Here is a 16,707-nt window from a genome sequence, read left to right on the forward strand (position 1 = left end):
GCTGGGAGAGTTCCAGGGGCTTCCCAGCTCTGGACCTCAGAAAGCCTGCCCTCCCGAGCCCATGCCATTGTGGACAGGATTAAAAGAAACAGTGAACTCTGAGGTAATGGCCCTGCAGGAATGACTGATGCAATGGTGCAAGTGGGGCCAGAGGAGAGGGCAATGCAGCCAGGTCTTCCTCCTGGCCTTCCCTAGCCCTGGCCCACGTGGCCAGGTAGGTTTGCCTGAAGTCCTCTGAATGACCTCTCCCTAAAGCTCAAGAGAAGATGCTGGATTCCTCTGGGCCCCACCGACAAATAGGGAATAGACATGGGGGGAAAATCAGTCCTGTGTCTTTATTAAAGAGAGTTAGAAAGAGACTACACCTGGCAACCAAAAGGTGAGGTACTGGCCAGAAAGGTGGGGTGGGCTCCGGCTCCTGGGATTCAAGGGCAGGCTGATGACCTGGGAAGGGCCAAGGAGACCAGGTCCTGGCAGCAGCTGAAGAGGTGCCTGAGGGTGAGCTTTCAGGCACTGGGGTGATCAGCTGGTTCTGCAGGGGTTACAGGTAGGTTACGTTGGCCTGGACTCTCCCTGAGGCCACCATGCCTTGTCTACTTAGATCATCCACTGGTCCTGATCCTGTTCGTTGCCTTCCATGTCCACCTGGAGAGGAGGCTGGGTGTAGGTGGGGAGGGGCCTCAGCCACCCAGCCAGCCCCAGTCCCAGATCCTGCTCCTGACTGGATCCAAGGTTTCTATACCCCTTGGCCACTACTTAGGTCAGGGGCAGGGACCCAGGAGCAGAGGCCTTCCCCACACCTCTGCCTACCTCATTGACCTCTCCATCATCAGGCGACTCATTGTAGTCATTCATCTCGTCCATGTCCTGCATGTCCTCGTCATCCTCTGAGTCCTCTTCACTATCCTCGTCATCATCTTCATCTTCCTCTTCCTCATCATCATAGTGCTGGTGAGGCAGGGGAGAGTCTGTTGGACCAGTTCAGGGCTGGCCCACTTGGAGCCTCTTTTTGGAACCAACAAATTACCCCCACTCCCTAAGCCTGCCCTGCTTAAGATGGCAGGCTGATGCATGGTTTGCAGGACCTTAGTTCTAGGTAGGCCCAATGCCCACTCCCTCTAGCTCCTGACTCTGGACTCAGAAGCAGGACCTTTGGAATTAGAGCAGAGCCTTAGTCCATCTGGGGCCCACTCACCTCTGAAGCTGGCTTGCCAATAGGTACCAGGTTGTTGTCTTTCTCTGCAATGCTCTGGAGCTGTGATCAAAAGGGAAGAAAAACAGTGCAGGGCCCAAGAGAGAAGGTCACAGCACGGGACTGGACCATGTTGCCCCCCAAGAAGATACCCAAGTGTGAAGGAGAAGCTTCCTTCCAGTTCTCAGGAAGATCCGATACCTTTTTCTCCTGTCATCTGCCACTTACTTAGTAACTTGATGCAATTACATATACTCTCTAGGCCTTGGTTTCCTCATAAAATTATGGTGAGAGTAAAGTGAGAGACTATCAGCCTAGAACATGGCATCTGCTAAGTCTTTAATAAATAGTCAAAAATATTATTTCCTATGCCTTAGGGAAAAGTGATGCGGAATCCAGCCCACAGTGTCAAGGCGTTATGGCTGAGATGAGACAAATTCACACAGACTACCGAGTCCTGTGGAGGAAAAGGGACAGCATGGCCACTCTCTCAAGGGGAAAGTGCCCCGACCCTTGCCTTGACAAACTTTTACTGGCTTAATTTGCACAGGAATACAGGGCGTACATGGAAAGCTCATCAATCATTGTCAGGCAGTAATGATCAATAGATAACATTCAAAGAACTCTGAGGGCCTATTTTGAGTCAGGGTCAAATAGTTAAAGGGTCATAAAACTTTGGGAAACAAACTCATTTCATGCTTGGACCCTTATCATTTAAATTGAGGGTGTTAGCAAAGTAGGCTTCACAGGATTTTATGCATTCTTTCTTAGACCTGATTGCCCAGGGAAACCGCCCTCTGGCATTGTTTCAGGCTTAAGTCAAGCAGGGGAAGTAAGGCAGCCAAGAGATTAGGACACTTCTTGCAGACAGAATTAGGACTCAGGCTATGTCAAAGCCGAGGGGTGAGGGTCCATCACCCCCTTTCTCCATAGCCCCTCAAGTCCTTCCCTGAGGGCCCCCTTGTGACCATGCCTGTCTTAGGTTGTCCCTCCCTTGAAGACTCTTACCCATCACTGGCTAACCGGTCATGCACCAGGAACCAGACAGGGTGAAGTAAAGTGGGCAGAGGTGGTGCTCCTGCCAGGGGGATAAACTTTGTCTTCTTAGTGACTTAGGGTCCCAAGGTCTCTCACTCAGCCTTAGTCATGGGGCGGGGGGGGGGGGGGGGATTGGTCACAGCTTCTAAAACCAGGCAGGGTGGTTCCCAACAGAAAAGAGCCTGGACTCCAATCTGGCCCAGTGGTCCCATGGTCCCCCAGCAAATTAAGGTAACAAAAAGATGAGAACCTAGCTCCCTGCTTCCCCTAAACCCTGCCCAACCCCAGCCTGATTATTCTCAGTTCAAAGCAAAAAGCTCCTCCAGGGCAGGTCTCAAGACTGGGTCATGGCCAGTGAAAGGGGGATTCCCTGACTGAGCTCCACCACTGTGCTGGGCTCTCACTCACCCAGGCCTGATGCTGCTGTTCTTGCTGCTGAAGCTCTGTCTCTTCCACACAAGGTCGATCCAGATTAAACCACAGAGTCTCAGTCACACGGGGAAAGAGTGAGGGAAACAAGGTGGACATGGCTCCTAGACTGAGAGAAAAGGTCAGGTGAATCCAGCTCTCAGATGTACTTGGTTTTGGCTTTTTTTAGGTTACAGTTCAATTTGGGGGTGGGGTGGAGTGGAAGGAAGCAGGGAAGCAGCTCTTCCTTGTAGGAATCAGACAGACCTGGGTTTCAGTCCTGGCTCCACCACTTACTAGCTGTTTGACCTTGACCAAGTCACTTAACCTCTCTGAGCCTCAGTTTCCTCATCTGTAAAGTGGGGATAATAACAATTATACCATCCTCACAGTTATTCTGATCATCAAGTAAGGTCATTTACTTTATGGCAAAGTAAAACTGTAAGCTGTTCAAGGAGGAAAGAGAATAGAAGCCAAATATAGAGATAGGAATCCAAAATACACACTAGCGTTACAAAATTAGAAGTATTTCAGGGCTCTACTGAAACTGTCTCTACCTCCTCCAAACACTAAGATGTACTTTTTGCATCTCTGTGATGGTCCATACATTATCCACCCAGTGTCAGAAATTTAGGACACTAATCACCTCTCTCACAAACCACAGCCAAAGTTTGGGGGGGGTGCGGGGATGGGCAGGCATGCAAGTATGGTTCAGTAAGACATTCTAAAAAGACATGGGTAAATGTACAAGCAGATGGAAAGTTGAATGGGTGAACTAACGTGAGAGAACAAATAAATTCAGCTCGGATCAAGCAGTTGAGGGAGTTGACTAGGAAGGTTCCAGGGAATATGAATTAAAACATTTCCGCGCCAGGAAAACTGAGGCCCAGAGACTAACAACGGCTGGGCTCTGGGTCACACAGTGAATTGCGACACATAACTCTGGCTGGAGGAGACCCAGGCCGGGTACTAGCGATGAGCAGGAGAAAAGGATCTAGGTCTAGCTCTGCTCTGCCCTAATTTATTTGACTGATCCGGGTCCAGCCTGCCCTTCCGTAGACCTCAGCTTCCCAGCCAATGTAACAAGTAAAACAGCACCATCCCTCGCGTCCCAGCACTGAGAGGCACAGAAACCAAGCTCCGAAAACCCAACCCCTCACCGCAAAGCCACCGCCCATTCTTTGCTTATTATGATAATGACCCTGAGGTTGACCAACAGAAAGAAGGCAGAGGCGGGATTCGGAGAGGCACCTTATAGGGTTGCTAACAGAGAAAGGAGCGGGGCTTGAATAGGGCCAATTAACTGGAAGAAATGCTGGGTGACAAGAAGTGACACCAATGAATGACGGATCTTGTGTGACGGGGTGGAGCTTAGTCTCGCGGAAGCGGCCAATGAGATGGCGCTCTTTAATATAAAAAGGAGTCTGAACACACAGCTCCCGAGGAGGCGGGTCAGGGGAATGGAGTTTCTCTGAGGGAGGGAGGAAGGGGCAAGGAGACAGCAGACGCAGTCCTGCTTCTGTACTTACCGCGCCGGGAGGAGGCTGCCGGCAGCGACCCGGAAGCACTTCTTTCCGCCTGAGCGGAAGGACCCACCAGAACCTGGGACACACCAAACGCATGCGTCATTGGCCTTCTTTTGTTTCCCGTTCCCGCCTACCAGACCGGATGTGACGTTATGCACCTTAGTCACGTTGTTGGGAGATGGAAATTTGTCTAGCTTACTGTTGGTCCCGCCTTGAAACTCAGCCAATCCGCCTCTCCAGTCTGCTGGCCCTTCGCCCCCAAACTCGCCCCCAGCCCCGCCCCACCCGCCTGCCAACCACTCCATTTAACCCCGCCCTTCTGCCTACAGAGTGTCTGTGACCTTGCCAAACCCCCTCTGAAAAACATCTGGGAGCCACCTGAGTTCATAGTGATCCTGATCATTCTGCTGCGTACTAGGAAAATTAGTCTGCTTCTGACGCTCAGTTTCCCGTTTGGGCGCATACATTCATTTATGTATGCCTTCAGCGGAAATATTTAAGTCCAACTGTAATCCAGACTCTGCATGTAGCTCGGGATAAATCTAGGAACATGGATCCTGCCTCAAACACCCCACAGTAGTGGGGAAGCCCGACTCTGCAAACCAGCAGTGGTCTCACTTGTCTCTGTATTTGAGATTATGTAAGGGCTTAACCAACTAGTTAGCCTCAGGCATTGCTGAATTCCTCTGCTGCTGAGGAATTCAGCTGCCCTTTTCAGACCAGGGCCAAATTCGCTTAATGGTCAGCCTCGTCATCTCTCCCACACCTTTGCTGGTGTCTCTGTTCTTGTAACCTCTGACTCACCCTCCCTTTCAGAGAACCTCATGCCTTCCTGGCAAGAGGTCTTTGAACCCACTCCCATTAAACTCCACCTCTCATCAGCCTCTTCCAGGGCCAGCAAAACACAAATACACTCCTACCCCAACAAGACTTTTTTTCCCCCTGGAATGTTTCTTCAAATGGCATCATAATCTCTGACCAGCCTTCCTCCTAATCTGGACTGATGTCACTCACGCTTGTGAGATAAATCTTTAAGAGGTCGTACTGCATTTTAAAGCAGCTCTGCTTGTTATAGTTTTTCATTAATGAGTAAAATTTACCTCTTGGAAATGACCACCCTATTCATTCATTCATTCATTCATTCATTCATCAAATACCTATTGAGTGCCTCACTATATGCCTGTAAATAGTCTAAGTAGTGGATATACAATAGTGAACAAACAGACCAAAAAAAAAACAAACCCTCTCTCCTCATGCAGTTTCCATTCTAATGAGAGAGAGAAACAATAAATATGAATAAAATATATACTGTAGTTTAAGATTGCAGTTAATACTACAAAGTCAAAATAAATCAGAAAAGTGGGAGAAAAAAACACAGTGGCAGGAGGAGAGGTTTCATTTTGGATAGGGGAGCCAAGGAAGAAGAAAATGAAGAGAGAGAGAGAGAGAGAGAGAGAGAGAGAGAGAGAGAACACTATTCTGATATTTAGGGAAGAGCATTTCAGGGACAGCAAGTACAAAGGGCTTAGAAATAGCTGGAACACAGTGTACCTTGGGATGGGTAAGAGAATACTGAGAGGTAGCAGAAGCCAGAGAGCACAGCCTTTCAGGTCACAATAAGGACTTTGACTTTTACCCCATGTTTAAGATCCTGAGAAGGGTTTTGAGTAGAGGATCTACAGAATCTGATTTCTATTTTAGCAGAGTTACTCTGGCTAGTCTATGAAGATTAGATTTATGAGGGGCAGTAGAGTAAGCAGGGAGACCAATTGGGAGCCTGTTGTAATAATCCAGAGGTGGGGGATGAGAAATTATTGAATTTTAAATATTCAGGTGACCCAGAATAATGCAGAGCTTGGAACCAGCCCATGAAGAGTTGAAAAACTGCATATACCTTTTGACTCCTTCAAAACTTAAATTGTCCCTCAGTATCTGCAAGGGATTTGTTCCAGGACCACCCCCACCCCCAGACACTAAAGTCCCCACAAATGCTCAATTCCCCTATACAGATCAATGCCTATAGTTGGCCTTCAATACCTACAGATTCCCACCCGTGAATAAAACACACTACTGGTATTTACTTTAAAAAATCCACGTGTAAGTGGACCCATGCAGTTCAAATCCATGTTGTTCAAGAGCCAGCTATATTTAGAAGGTAGACATTAACAATGTTTGCTGACAGACTAGAGTACCAGAGGAAGAAAGGAGCCAAGATTTTTGGCTTGAACAACCAGAAGACTGGCACTGCCACTCTTTGAGATGGGAAAGATAAGAGAAGTGCTAATTTTGGAAAAAACTATCTGGAAATCATTTCTGAGTGTGTTGGGTATGAGATTCATTAGACTAGAGTTGTTGAGGGGGCAAAGGGGTATATGAGCCTGAAAGTCAGGAGAGAGATCTAGGCTGGAGATATCACTTTGGGAGTCATCAACACACAGATGGTATTTAAAGCCATGAGTCTGGATGAATTCATCAAAGGAGTGAGTGTAGATGGAAAATAGTTTCCTTCAAGATTCAAAATTTGAGGAAACTAGGAGAAGCAGCAAACCAGACTGAGACAGAGAGCCAGAAAGATAGGAAAGCCTGGCATGTTGGATGGTACCCTGGAAGACAAGTAAAGAAGGGGCATCAAGAAGGAAATAGTGATCTACTACAGCTTGTTTCTGCACAAAATTGTGTTTCTATGTTTCCCCAACAGACCATGAGCTCCTCGAGGGCACTGGACCCCTTATCTGCTCCCCTGTGATTTATGTCCCCGTTAGTTTCTCCTCCTGCTTCTTTTCCTTACAGGATCCCTCCCTCCAGCACCCTTTGCTTCCCTTCCTTCCTGACAGCTCTGGCCTGATGGAAATTCTCTAGTAACCTAGAGTTTCTTACTAATTTCTTTTTTTTTTTTTAATTAATTTATTTTTTTTTTTAGAGAGGGAAGGGGGGGGCAGAGAGAAAGAGAGAGAAACCCTGGCTGGGAATCGAACCTGCGATGCTTTGGTTCGCAGCCCGCGCTCAATCCACTGAGCTACGCCAGCCAGGGCTTCTTACTAACTTCTTAAGACAGCTAACAAGTCATGGTGACTGGTTACCTGGAGGAGGGGAAAAGGGAGAGAGATAACTGGAAATTTTGAATAGTTGCCCATTTTGGGCTCTGGCAACTGAGTCAATGATGGTGGCATTTGTTTTACATTAATTATTTATCCTTGCCAAATGTTTGACTTTCTTTCATTTCAAGGATAATAAAACTTAGACTCTAAGAGGTTAAGTAATTTGCCTCATATTCCTTTATTTCACTGTTTGTTCAACATTTACTCAGTGCCAAGTAAGTGCTAGACACCATGATAGGCCTTTGGACAGAGAGATTAAGCAGAAATAATCCCTGTCCTATAGAAAAATACAGTGTAGTGGGGACACAGAGACAATTATAGAAGACCATAATAAATGTTAGAATCAATGTATGTAGAGAGTGTTATGAAAGCACAGAGGAGGGAGAGATGAATGAGTTCTGGATAAACTGTGTTTATGTTTGAGATTAGACTTTTGTTCCAAGAAAGGAAACATTTGAGTGGACTTTGAGAAATGAATAAGAGTTCACTGGGTAGATAAGTGGGAGAAGGTGATGCACAGAGGCATACAACATACAAGGCCATGCAGTTGAAAGTAGATGTGTTTGGAGAACAGTAAAAATCATATGGGCAGTTGTCTGGGGAAGGAGAGAGAAAGAGTAGGGGGACTCATATGGGGAAGGACTTTGGTGGCCTTCAGATGGAGTAGACAGTATGGAAGCCAGGATTTGGGGTCTTCCTTGACCTTATTGCTGACTTGCTGGAAACCCCAGGCAGGTCTCTCCCCATCTCCCAGCTTCTGTTTTTTCTCGAGTAATATCCCAACCTTGTCTCCAGCTCTGATGTGACTCCCTGGAAGACTCTCCCCAGACCTGTCCTTTTCTGTCCTGAGACCTTATCTTTTCTTTCATTGTATTTTACAGAAGCCAGGCCCTGGGCTGAAAGCCAGAGGCACAGTGGTGACTTCCCAACAGTCAGAGCCCCTAGGCTGGAGAGGAAATCCATACCTCTATACAGAAATTTCTCCAGGATTCAGGGAGGGCCAGAGCTGACTGATGTCAATTCAATGATAGTGAGAGCTTCTTCTACAATTCCTGAGGTATATGGCAGGCCCTGGCAGGGAACAGAGGGGACTGTCACTATCTTTCATGCATACCACAGGATATTTGATCTCCAAAGGGCTTTCACGTTCATAGCTTCCTCTTATTCTCAACCCAGCCCTGGGAATCCTGTCCCCAGTCAGGATATGAGAAATGTGAGGCTCTGGAAAGTGAAGTGGCTTGTCTGAGTTGAAGCTACAACTAAAAAATTTTAATCTTTTTCTCAACCCTCAAAGCTTTCTTCTTTTTAAAATTATATTTTATTGATTATGCTATTACAGTTGTCCTGATTTTTCCCCCTTTTGCTCCCCTCCATCCACCACTCCCCATTCCCTCTGGCAAACCTGACATCATTGTGTCCATGAGTCATGTGTAAATTCTTTGGCTACTCCATTTCCTTTACTGTAATTTACATCTCCAGGGCTGTTCTGTAACTACCTATTTGCACTTCTTAATCCCCTCACCTCTTCACCCATTCCCCTATACCTTCCTCTCATCTGGCAACCATCAAAATGCTTTCTGTATCCATGATTCCATATCCTGTTCTTATATATCCTGTATCTATTTGTTGCCATTTTATTGTTCATAGTTTTGATCTTCTTTTCTTAAATAAGTCCCCTTAACATTTCATATAATAATAAATTGGTGATGAACTCTTATTTTTTTTCTTAAAAATATTTTATTTATTTATTTTTAGAGAGGGGAAGGGAAGGAGAAAGAGAGGGAGAGAAACATCAATATGTGGCTACTTCCACACCCCACCCCCTACTGGGGACCTAGCTGAAATGGAGGCATGTGCCCAAGACTGGGAATCGAACAGGCAACCCTCTGGTTCACAGGCCAGTGCTCAATCCACTGAGCCACATCAGCTAGGGCTCCTTTATTTTTTTCTTGTCTAGGAAGCTCTTTATCTGCCCTTCAATTCTAAATGATAGCTTTGCTGGGTAGAGCAATCTTGGCTGTAGGTCCCTGCCTTACATAATGTTGAATATTTCTTGCCAGTCTCTTCCACCTGCGAAGTTTCTTTTGAGAAATCAGCTGACAGTCTAATGGGAATTTCCCTGTAGGTAAGTAACTGCTTTTCCTTGCTGCTTTTAAGATTCTCTCTTTATATTTAATCTTTAGCATTTTAATTATGACATGTCTTGAAGTGGGCTTCTTTGCATCCATTTTGCTTAGGACTCTCTGTGCTTCCTGGACTTGCATGTCTATTTCCTTCCTTCACCAAATTAGGAAAATTTTCTTTCATCTTTTTTCAAATAGATTTCCAGTTTTTTGCTCTTTCTCTTGTACCCCTGTGATGTGAATGTTGGATTGCTTGAAGTTGTCCCAGAGGCTGCTTACACTATCCTCATATTTTTTGGATTCTTTTTTTCTTCGATTCTTGGCTTTATCCACTCTACTGTTGTTTCCCTGTAAATTGTTCTTTATCTTAATTAGCATATACTTCATTTCTGACTAGATCTTTTTTATGCTATTGAGGTCCTCACTAAGTTCCTTGAGCATCCTTATAACCAGTGTTTTGAACTGTGCATCTGATAGACTGCTTATCTCCATTTTGTTTAGTTCTTTTTCTGGAATTTTGATCTGTTCTTTTATCTGGGCCACATTTCTTGCCTCCTCATTTTGGTAGCCTCCCTGTGTTTGATTCTATGTATTAGGTAGAGTTGCTATGACTCCCTGTCTTGGTAGCATGGCCTAATGTTGTAGGTCTGTACTATAGGATCCAATGGCACAGCCCCCCCGTCATCCAAGCTGGGTTCTCAAGGTGCACCCTTCATGTGGGCTGAGTACACTCTCCTCTTGTGATTGAGACCTTATTACTTTTGGCGGGTCCTGAGATATGCCTCTCGAATTTTTATCTACCACATGTGGATGTGGGACCAGACCATCTCTACCCCTCCTACCAGTCTAGATGGATATGTTTTCTTTAATTCTGTAGATGTCAAAGTTCATTCAGCTCTATTTCTGGTAGTCCTGAGTTACGGTTGTTCTATGTTTTAGTTGTAATTTTGATGTGGTTGTGCAAGGAATCAAGCTGTGTTTACCTATGCTGCCATCTTGACAGGAAGTCTCAAGAAAACCTCCTCAAAGCTTTCTTATGGGCTGGTCTGTGCTTGGTGAGTGGGACCCACAGAAGAATCAGATCTGGGTCCTCATCCTCTAGAAGCTCCCAGTCTGGTTTGGAAGGGATAAAGCAAATTATTAGATTCTAGGGCAGACATGGTTCATCTCTACTTCCTGAGCACCTAGCACAGGATCTGGCATAGAGTAGTCATTCAAAAAATGTTTGTACAATATGAGTGTTTCCTTCAGCATAATGGAACTGAATTATTAGTTCATTTGACTATATGCTACAAATGCTACATTAGAAATAGTTTCTGAGAAGAGTAGGAACATTGAGAAGAGAAAGGCAATATGTGGGGGAGGATGTGGAGAGGGCTCCCCAGGGAGATGGGACCTTGCAGGAGGAAACGGGCATTCTAGAAAAGAGGTAATAACATGTGCAAAAGCACAAGACCTGAAAGGGTGTGGTGTGCTTAGCACAGGGCCTGCTCATGGCCATCTTGGTGGTGGGCACTGAAAGGGAAACAGGATTGCAAACTGTGCCCTGACCTCAAACGGTAACACATGTCCTTGGAAGACGGTAAGGAGATATTGAAAAAGGCTTTATTGATCAGGGGAGACTTCAGCTGGGTCTTAAAGGATGTTTCTGAGTTATAGAGTCAGAGAGATGGAGGGAAAGAGGAAACCTTCCAAGTGGGAGGGGTCTCTGTGAGCAGGTGCTGGGATGTGGGGTCAATGAGGAGATTGTCCCAACAGGAGAGCATGATATGTGGAGGGGATGCTGGGGGAGCTCCTGGGTGGGAGGGAGGGTACCTTTGCCTTGTGTATAAGTTTCCTTCTACCTCAGGGTCACTCAACACCTCATTTATTTTCTGGTCAGTAAACAGTTACTGGAGCCTCTCTAGCCTGACCCTGAGTTTAGGATGAATGGGTGAGCTAGAAGCAATCTCTTCGGATTCTCTTCCAGTGCCCTAGAAAGCAGCCCTAGGACGGGTGCTTTAGCCAGGCCCTAATTTGAATGATCGGTTTGCATGTATTTGTTTACTGCAGCTAAGCCTTCCTCACTCTGACCAAAGCAAAAACAATCAATAAATGGTAAGAGAGGCCCACTGTGTTGGCAGCAACAGCTGAGGGGGCACAAACCTATACAAACATGCACACATACACTTACCACCACACCCTCCTAGTATGCAGGAGTGCGAGGCAGAATAAACACTCCCCCAAAAGATGTCTGTGTCCTAATCCAAGAACCTGTGGATGTTATTTTAGAGACAAAAGGGGGCACTGCAGATGTAATTAAGGTTAAGGACTTTAAAATGAGGAGCGTTTACACAAATTCTTAAAATCAGAAAATCAAAAGTCTTTTTAATTTTCAGTGGTCAGAAAAAAAGGACATGAGGAAGGGAGAAGAGTTAGAGAGATGCTACACTGCTGGCTTTGAAAATAGAGGAAGGGGCCAAGGGCCAAAGAATGCAGGCAGCCTCTAGAAGCTGGAAAAGGCAAGGAAGCTGATCCTCATCTAGAGCTTCCAGAAAGGAATGCAATGCTTTCTGGAAACTGACTGTAGCCCAGTGAGACCCATGTTGGACTTGTAACTTACAGAACTGTAATAAAATAAATTTGTGTTGCTTTAAGCTACGAAGTTTGTGATAAGTTGTTATGGCACCAATAGAAAATGAATATATAGGGATGCACCTCCATCCTCACACCCAGATAGACACTGGATCACACTGTCATGCACACCCGAGCAGACATAGGCAGGGACAGCCAGACTTCAGCAGGCTATAAGTGGGGTGTGGTACAGTCATAAAAGGGGCCGCTCCTTGTTTGTTGTGAAGAAAGCACAGAGCAAATGCCTCAGCCTTTGACTACATGTCTCACAGCCTTCCTTTTGCTCTGCCTCCTCAGCCTTTACACTGATGTTTTAGCAATCTTTACACCAACATACTCCAGTTTTCACCTTAAAAACTGGTATCAACAGGAGTAAACCTAGAGGACATTATGCTAAAGGAGAGAAACCAGTCACAGAAGGACGAAGACTAAGAATTCCACTTAAGTTCATAGAGATGAAAAGCAGAGTGGCGGACGCAGGGGCCGGGGAGAGGATGTGGGGAATGAAGGGGTGCAGAGCTCCAGTTGGGGAAGTTATGGAGGCACATGCCACGTGGGGATGGCTCCACAACACTGGGGGAGTACCTGATGTCACTGAACTATACATTTTACAATGGTAACTGTTTGAAGTAAAGAACAAACTAACAGTAACCAGAGAGGAGTGGGGAGAGGGATAATGGGGGATAATAAGGGAAGGGTCATCAAGGAACATGTATAAAGGACACGTGGACAAAGCCAAAGGGGGGTAGGATCCAGGGTGGGAGGTGGGGATGAGTGAGGCTGTGGTGGGTTGAAAATGGAGACAACTGTACTTGAACAACAATAAAAAATATGTAATAAAAAAGAAAATAAAATGTATATAATATAAAAAAGTAAATTTTATATTATGTACATTTTTCCACAATTTTAAAAATAAATTAATTTTTCAAGTCTGTTGAGTAGGCACCATTTTGGAAAATGGGTTTGTGGGGAGCAAGCAGTCACTTACTTTTCCACTACGGCAGTGCTGTTGGAGACTTAGAGATTCTGGTTGCTGATATCTCCCTTTCACTCCTAGATACTCTGCCCCATCTCTTTTCCATCACCATGTCCCACTCCAGTTCAGGCAATCACCATCCAGAACCTGGCCTACTGTAATAACTGACTAGTTTCCTACACCCACTCCAAATCTCACACAGCAGCCTAAAACCTTTCCCTGGCTGCTCATTGTTTTTACACTGTAAGCTAAAGTCCTTGCCAGGCAATATCTGGCGCTGTCTTCCACCCTCACCTACAGCCAACCTCCTCCTTGCTTTCCATACCCCTACCACATCTCAGCAGCCTTGCAGGTCTCAGACCCACTAAAATGCTTCCTGCCTCAGGGTCTTTGCACAATGCTTTCATCTGCCTGCAATGCTGTGCACCTCTTCAATAGGCCAGCTCTGCCCCTCCTTTATTTAGGTCTCAAAGAGGGCCCCCTGAGGCCCCAGACCAAGTTAGCTCTTCTTCTTGCATGCTCACAGCACATCACCTAATATATACACACATGTACCAGAAATGGTGTATTTTCAGTTCAAAATAATCCACATACCAAACTAGCACATCTTGGGGAGGCCTGTCCTGAGCCCCTTTAGTATTGTGCTTAGGTTAAATGTCCATAAACATTTAGGGAAGCCAGATGAAAAGTATATGGGAACCCTCTCTTTACTACTTTTGCAATTTTTTCTCTAAGTCAGAGATTATTCTGAAATACAAAGTTAAAAAAATCAAACAAACATAGTAGCTTAAAGTAATAGCTCTCTTATTATCTTTCAAGATTTTTGTGAGGCCAGAAATTTGGGCAAGACTCAGTTGGATAATCCTTCTGCTCCCTGTGTCAGTGACCAGGGTCACCTGGTGATATTCAGCTAGTGTCTGGGCTGGTCTGAGCATCCAAGATGGTTTTGCTCAGATGCTTGGCACTAGGGCAGGTATTGCTGGAAGGTCGGCCTCAACTACAAGCCCCTCCTCTCTGGCTAGTCCCTGGGCATCTCCAGCAGGATATTAGTCTTCTTACCTGGTGGTTTAGGGATCTAAGAGCTAGTATTCCAAGATACAGGCAATAGAAGCTGCCACTTCTCAATTTTGGGAGGGAGGCTATCACAGAATACCATAGACTGGAGGCCTTAAACAACAGAAATTTATTTCTCATGGTTCTGAAGGCTGGAAGTCCAAGATCAGGGTGCCAGCATGGCCATTTCCAATGAGGACCCTCTTCAGCTATAGACCGCCTGACATGTGGAGAGCAGAGAGAGAAAGCAAGCACTTATACAGGTACTAATCTCAGTTAATCCTAATCACCTCATCTAAACCTAACCACCTCCCAATGCCCCACTCCTAATATCATCACCTGTGGCTACGTAGGTTTTTAACATACATGTTTTGGAGAGACACAATGATTCAGTCCATAACAGTCCCTTAAGGCCTGGAGCTAGAAACTGGCTGAGCTGATATTAGTCAAATCAGTCACAGAGCCTGTCCACATTCAAGGGGAGAGGACACAGACTTCACTTCTCTTATTTTTAATATATTTCATTGATTATACTATTACAGTTGTCCCATTTTTTTCTCCCCTTTATTTCCCTTCACCCAGCAACCCCCCTCCCCACTGGCATTCCCTGCCCTTTAGTTCATATCCATGGGTTATACCTGTAAGTTCTTTGGCTTCTCCATTTCCTATACTATTCTCAACCTCCCCCTGTCAATTTTGTACCTACCATTTATGCTTCTTATTCCCTGTACCTTTTCCCCCATTCTCCCCCTGTCCTGTCCCCACTGATAACCCTCTATGTGGTCTCCATTTCTGTGATTCTGTTCTTCTTCTACTCGTTTGCTTAGCTTGTTTTTGTTTTTAGGTTCAGTTGTTGATAGTTGTGAGTTTGTTGTCATTTTATTGTTCATATTTTTTATCATCTTTTTCTTAGATAAGTCCCTTTAACATTTCATATGAAGGGCTTGGTGATGATGAACTCCTTTCACTTGACCCTATCTGGGAAGCACTGTATCTGCTCTTCCATTCTAAATGAAAGCTTTGCTGGATAGAGCAATCTTGGATGTAGGTCCTTGCCTTTCATGACTTGGAATACTTCTTTCCAGCCCCTTCTTGCCTGTAAGATGTCTTTTGAGAAATCAGCTGACAGTCTAATGGGACCTCCTTTGTAGGTAACTATCTCCTTTTCTCTTGCTGCTTTTAAGATTCTCTCCTTATCTTTAATCTTGTATAATGTAATTATAATATGCCCAAGTCCAACTTATTTGGGACTCTCAGCTTCCTGGAAGTCTATTTCCTTTGCCAGATTGGAGAAGTTTTCCTTCATTATTTGTTCAAATAAGTTTTTGATTTCTTGCTCTTCCTCTTATTCTGGCACCCCTGTAATTCAGATGTTGGAATGTTTAAAGTTGTCCCAGAGGTTCCTAAGACTCTTCTCATATTTTTGAATTCTTATTTCTTCATTCTGTCCTGGTTGAATGTTTATTTCTTCCTTCTGCTCCAAATCATCGATTGCAGTCCCAGTTTCCTTCCCGTCACTGTTGGTTCCCTGATACTTTTCTTTATTTCAGTTTGCATAGCCTTCACTTCTTCCTCTATTTGCAACCATACTCAATAATTTCTGTGAGCATCCTGATTACCAATGTTTTTAACTCTGCATCTGATCGGTTGGCTATCTCTTCATTGCTTAGTTCTATTTTTTGAGCTTTGATCTGGTCTTTCATTTGGTTTGTATTTTTTTTTTTTTTGTCTCCATGTGCCTGTTATGTTGTAAAGGGCAGAGCCTTAGGTATTCACCAGAGCAGGGCAACCCACTTTGCTATGGTGCTGTCTGTGGGGGAAGGGCCCGAGAGGGAACAATGCTGCTTGTTCAGCTTTCTGCAGACTTTCAGTCACTTCCTCTGCTACCCACAATCAAATTAGGCCTTTCTGGTGCTGATTCCTGGGTGAGTGGTTTTGTGTACATTCTAGGACCCTATGGGTCTCTCCAACAAACTCTTCTGTGAGGCCCAGCACCCCAACAAATTCTTTTGTGAGGGAGTTGCTGCAGCAACCCCCACGGGTTTTTACAGCCAGAGGTTTTGAGGCTTTAGTTCCTTGCTCTGGGACCCTACATTGTGCAGTCTGTCTTGCTCCTCAGTTGTTCCTCCTGGTATCTGCACAAATGTTAGGGCCACCTGGTCTACTAGCTGCTGTCTCACCTGACCAGTCCTCCAGCTGCCACCTTGCCACACATCCCCTCCACTCTGGCTGCCAGTTTCCACACCTCCTACCAGTCTGAATGAATGTTTCTTCTTTAACTCCTTGGTTGTAGAACTTCCAAACAGTTTGATTTTCTGGCAGTTCTGGTTATTTTTTGTTTGTAAATTTGTTGTCGTTCTTCTTGTGGTTGTGCAAGGAAGAAAAGTGTATTTACCTATGCCTCCATCTTGGCTGGAAGTTCAGACCTCACTTCTCAGTAGCCAAAGATTTGTTTCCTACTTTAACCCATCACATAAGGGAAAAGGGCCCCCCACCCCCCTCTGCACAGGTTTGGATTAAACACAACTCTTGGTTCTCGACATGCTCTGGTTATTGGTCTGGGCATAGACTGTCTTAATATATTTATTGGTTTGTGGTTTTGCCTAGCTTTTTTCAAAAGGGCAAAGGAAATCTTAAGTTCTTCCTTTTTGTGTTATGTATGATTTGTTTACATAGGGTA

The 16,707-nt window shown here is 45.2% G+C and overlaps 1 protein-coding gene across 2 annotated transcripts; it reads right to left on the reverse strand.

Annotated features, from left to right (window-relative positions):
* Positions 1–310: 310 nt before the first annotated feature.
* ANAPC15 (anaphase promoting complex subunit 15) lies at positions 311–2,763 on the reverse strand. 2 transcript variants are annotated; one of them, XM_045817907.1, is made up of 4 exons: positions 2,639–2,763; positions 1,196–1,255; positions 811–948; positions 311–645 (listed from the first exon to the last, which is right to left on the reverse strand). In XM_045817907.1, exons 1-4 carry the CDS (start codon positions 2,756–2,758, stop codon positions 598–600), a joined length of 366 nt encoding a protein of 121 aa, XP_045673863.1. In that variant the 5' UTR covers positions 2,759–2,763; the 3' UTR covers positions 311–597. The 2 variants fall into 2 exon arrangements, with proteins under 2 accessions (XP_045673863.1, XP_045673862.1); XM_045817906.1 differs by having other exon boundaries at positions 311–657.
* Positions 2,764–16,707: the final 13,944 nt, after the last annotated feature.

Source organism: Phyllostomus hastatus, unplaced genomic scaffold (genome assembly GCF_019186645.2).
Source record: "Phyllostomus hastatus isolate PE091 unplaced genomic scaffold, TTU_PhHast_1.1 phas_scaffold_317, whole genome shotgun sequence".
NCBI lineage: Eukaryota > Metazoa > Chordata > Mammalia > Chiroptera > Phyllostomidae > Phyllostomus > Phyllostomus hastatus.

Excerpts from the sequence above, each read along its gene's own strand:
- ANAPC15 (XM_045817906.1), bottom strand. The coding sequence starts at position 2,758 with ATGTCCACCTTGTTTCCCTCACTCTTTCCCCGTGTGACTGAGACTCTG. Across the intron at positions 949-1,195 it reads TTGGCAAGCCAGCTTCAGAG|CACTATGATGATGAGGAAGA; the intron begins GTGAGTGGGCCC and ends CTGCCTCACCAG. Across the intron at positions 658-810 it reads ATGATGGAGAGGTCAATGAG|CCTCCTCTCCAGGTGGACAT; the intron begins GTAGGCAGAGGT and ends ACCTACACCCAG.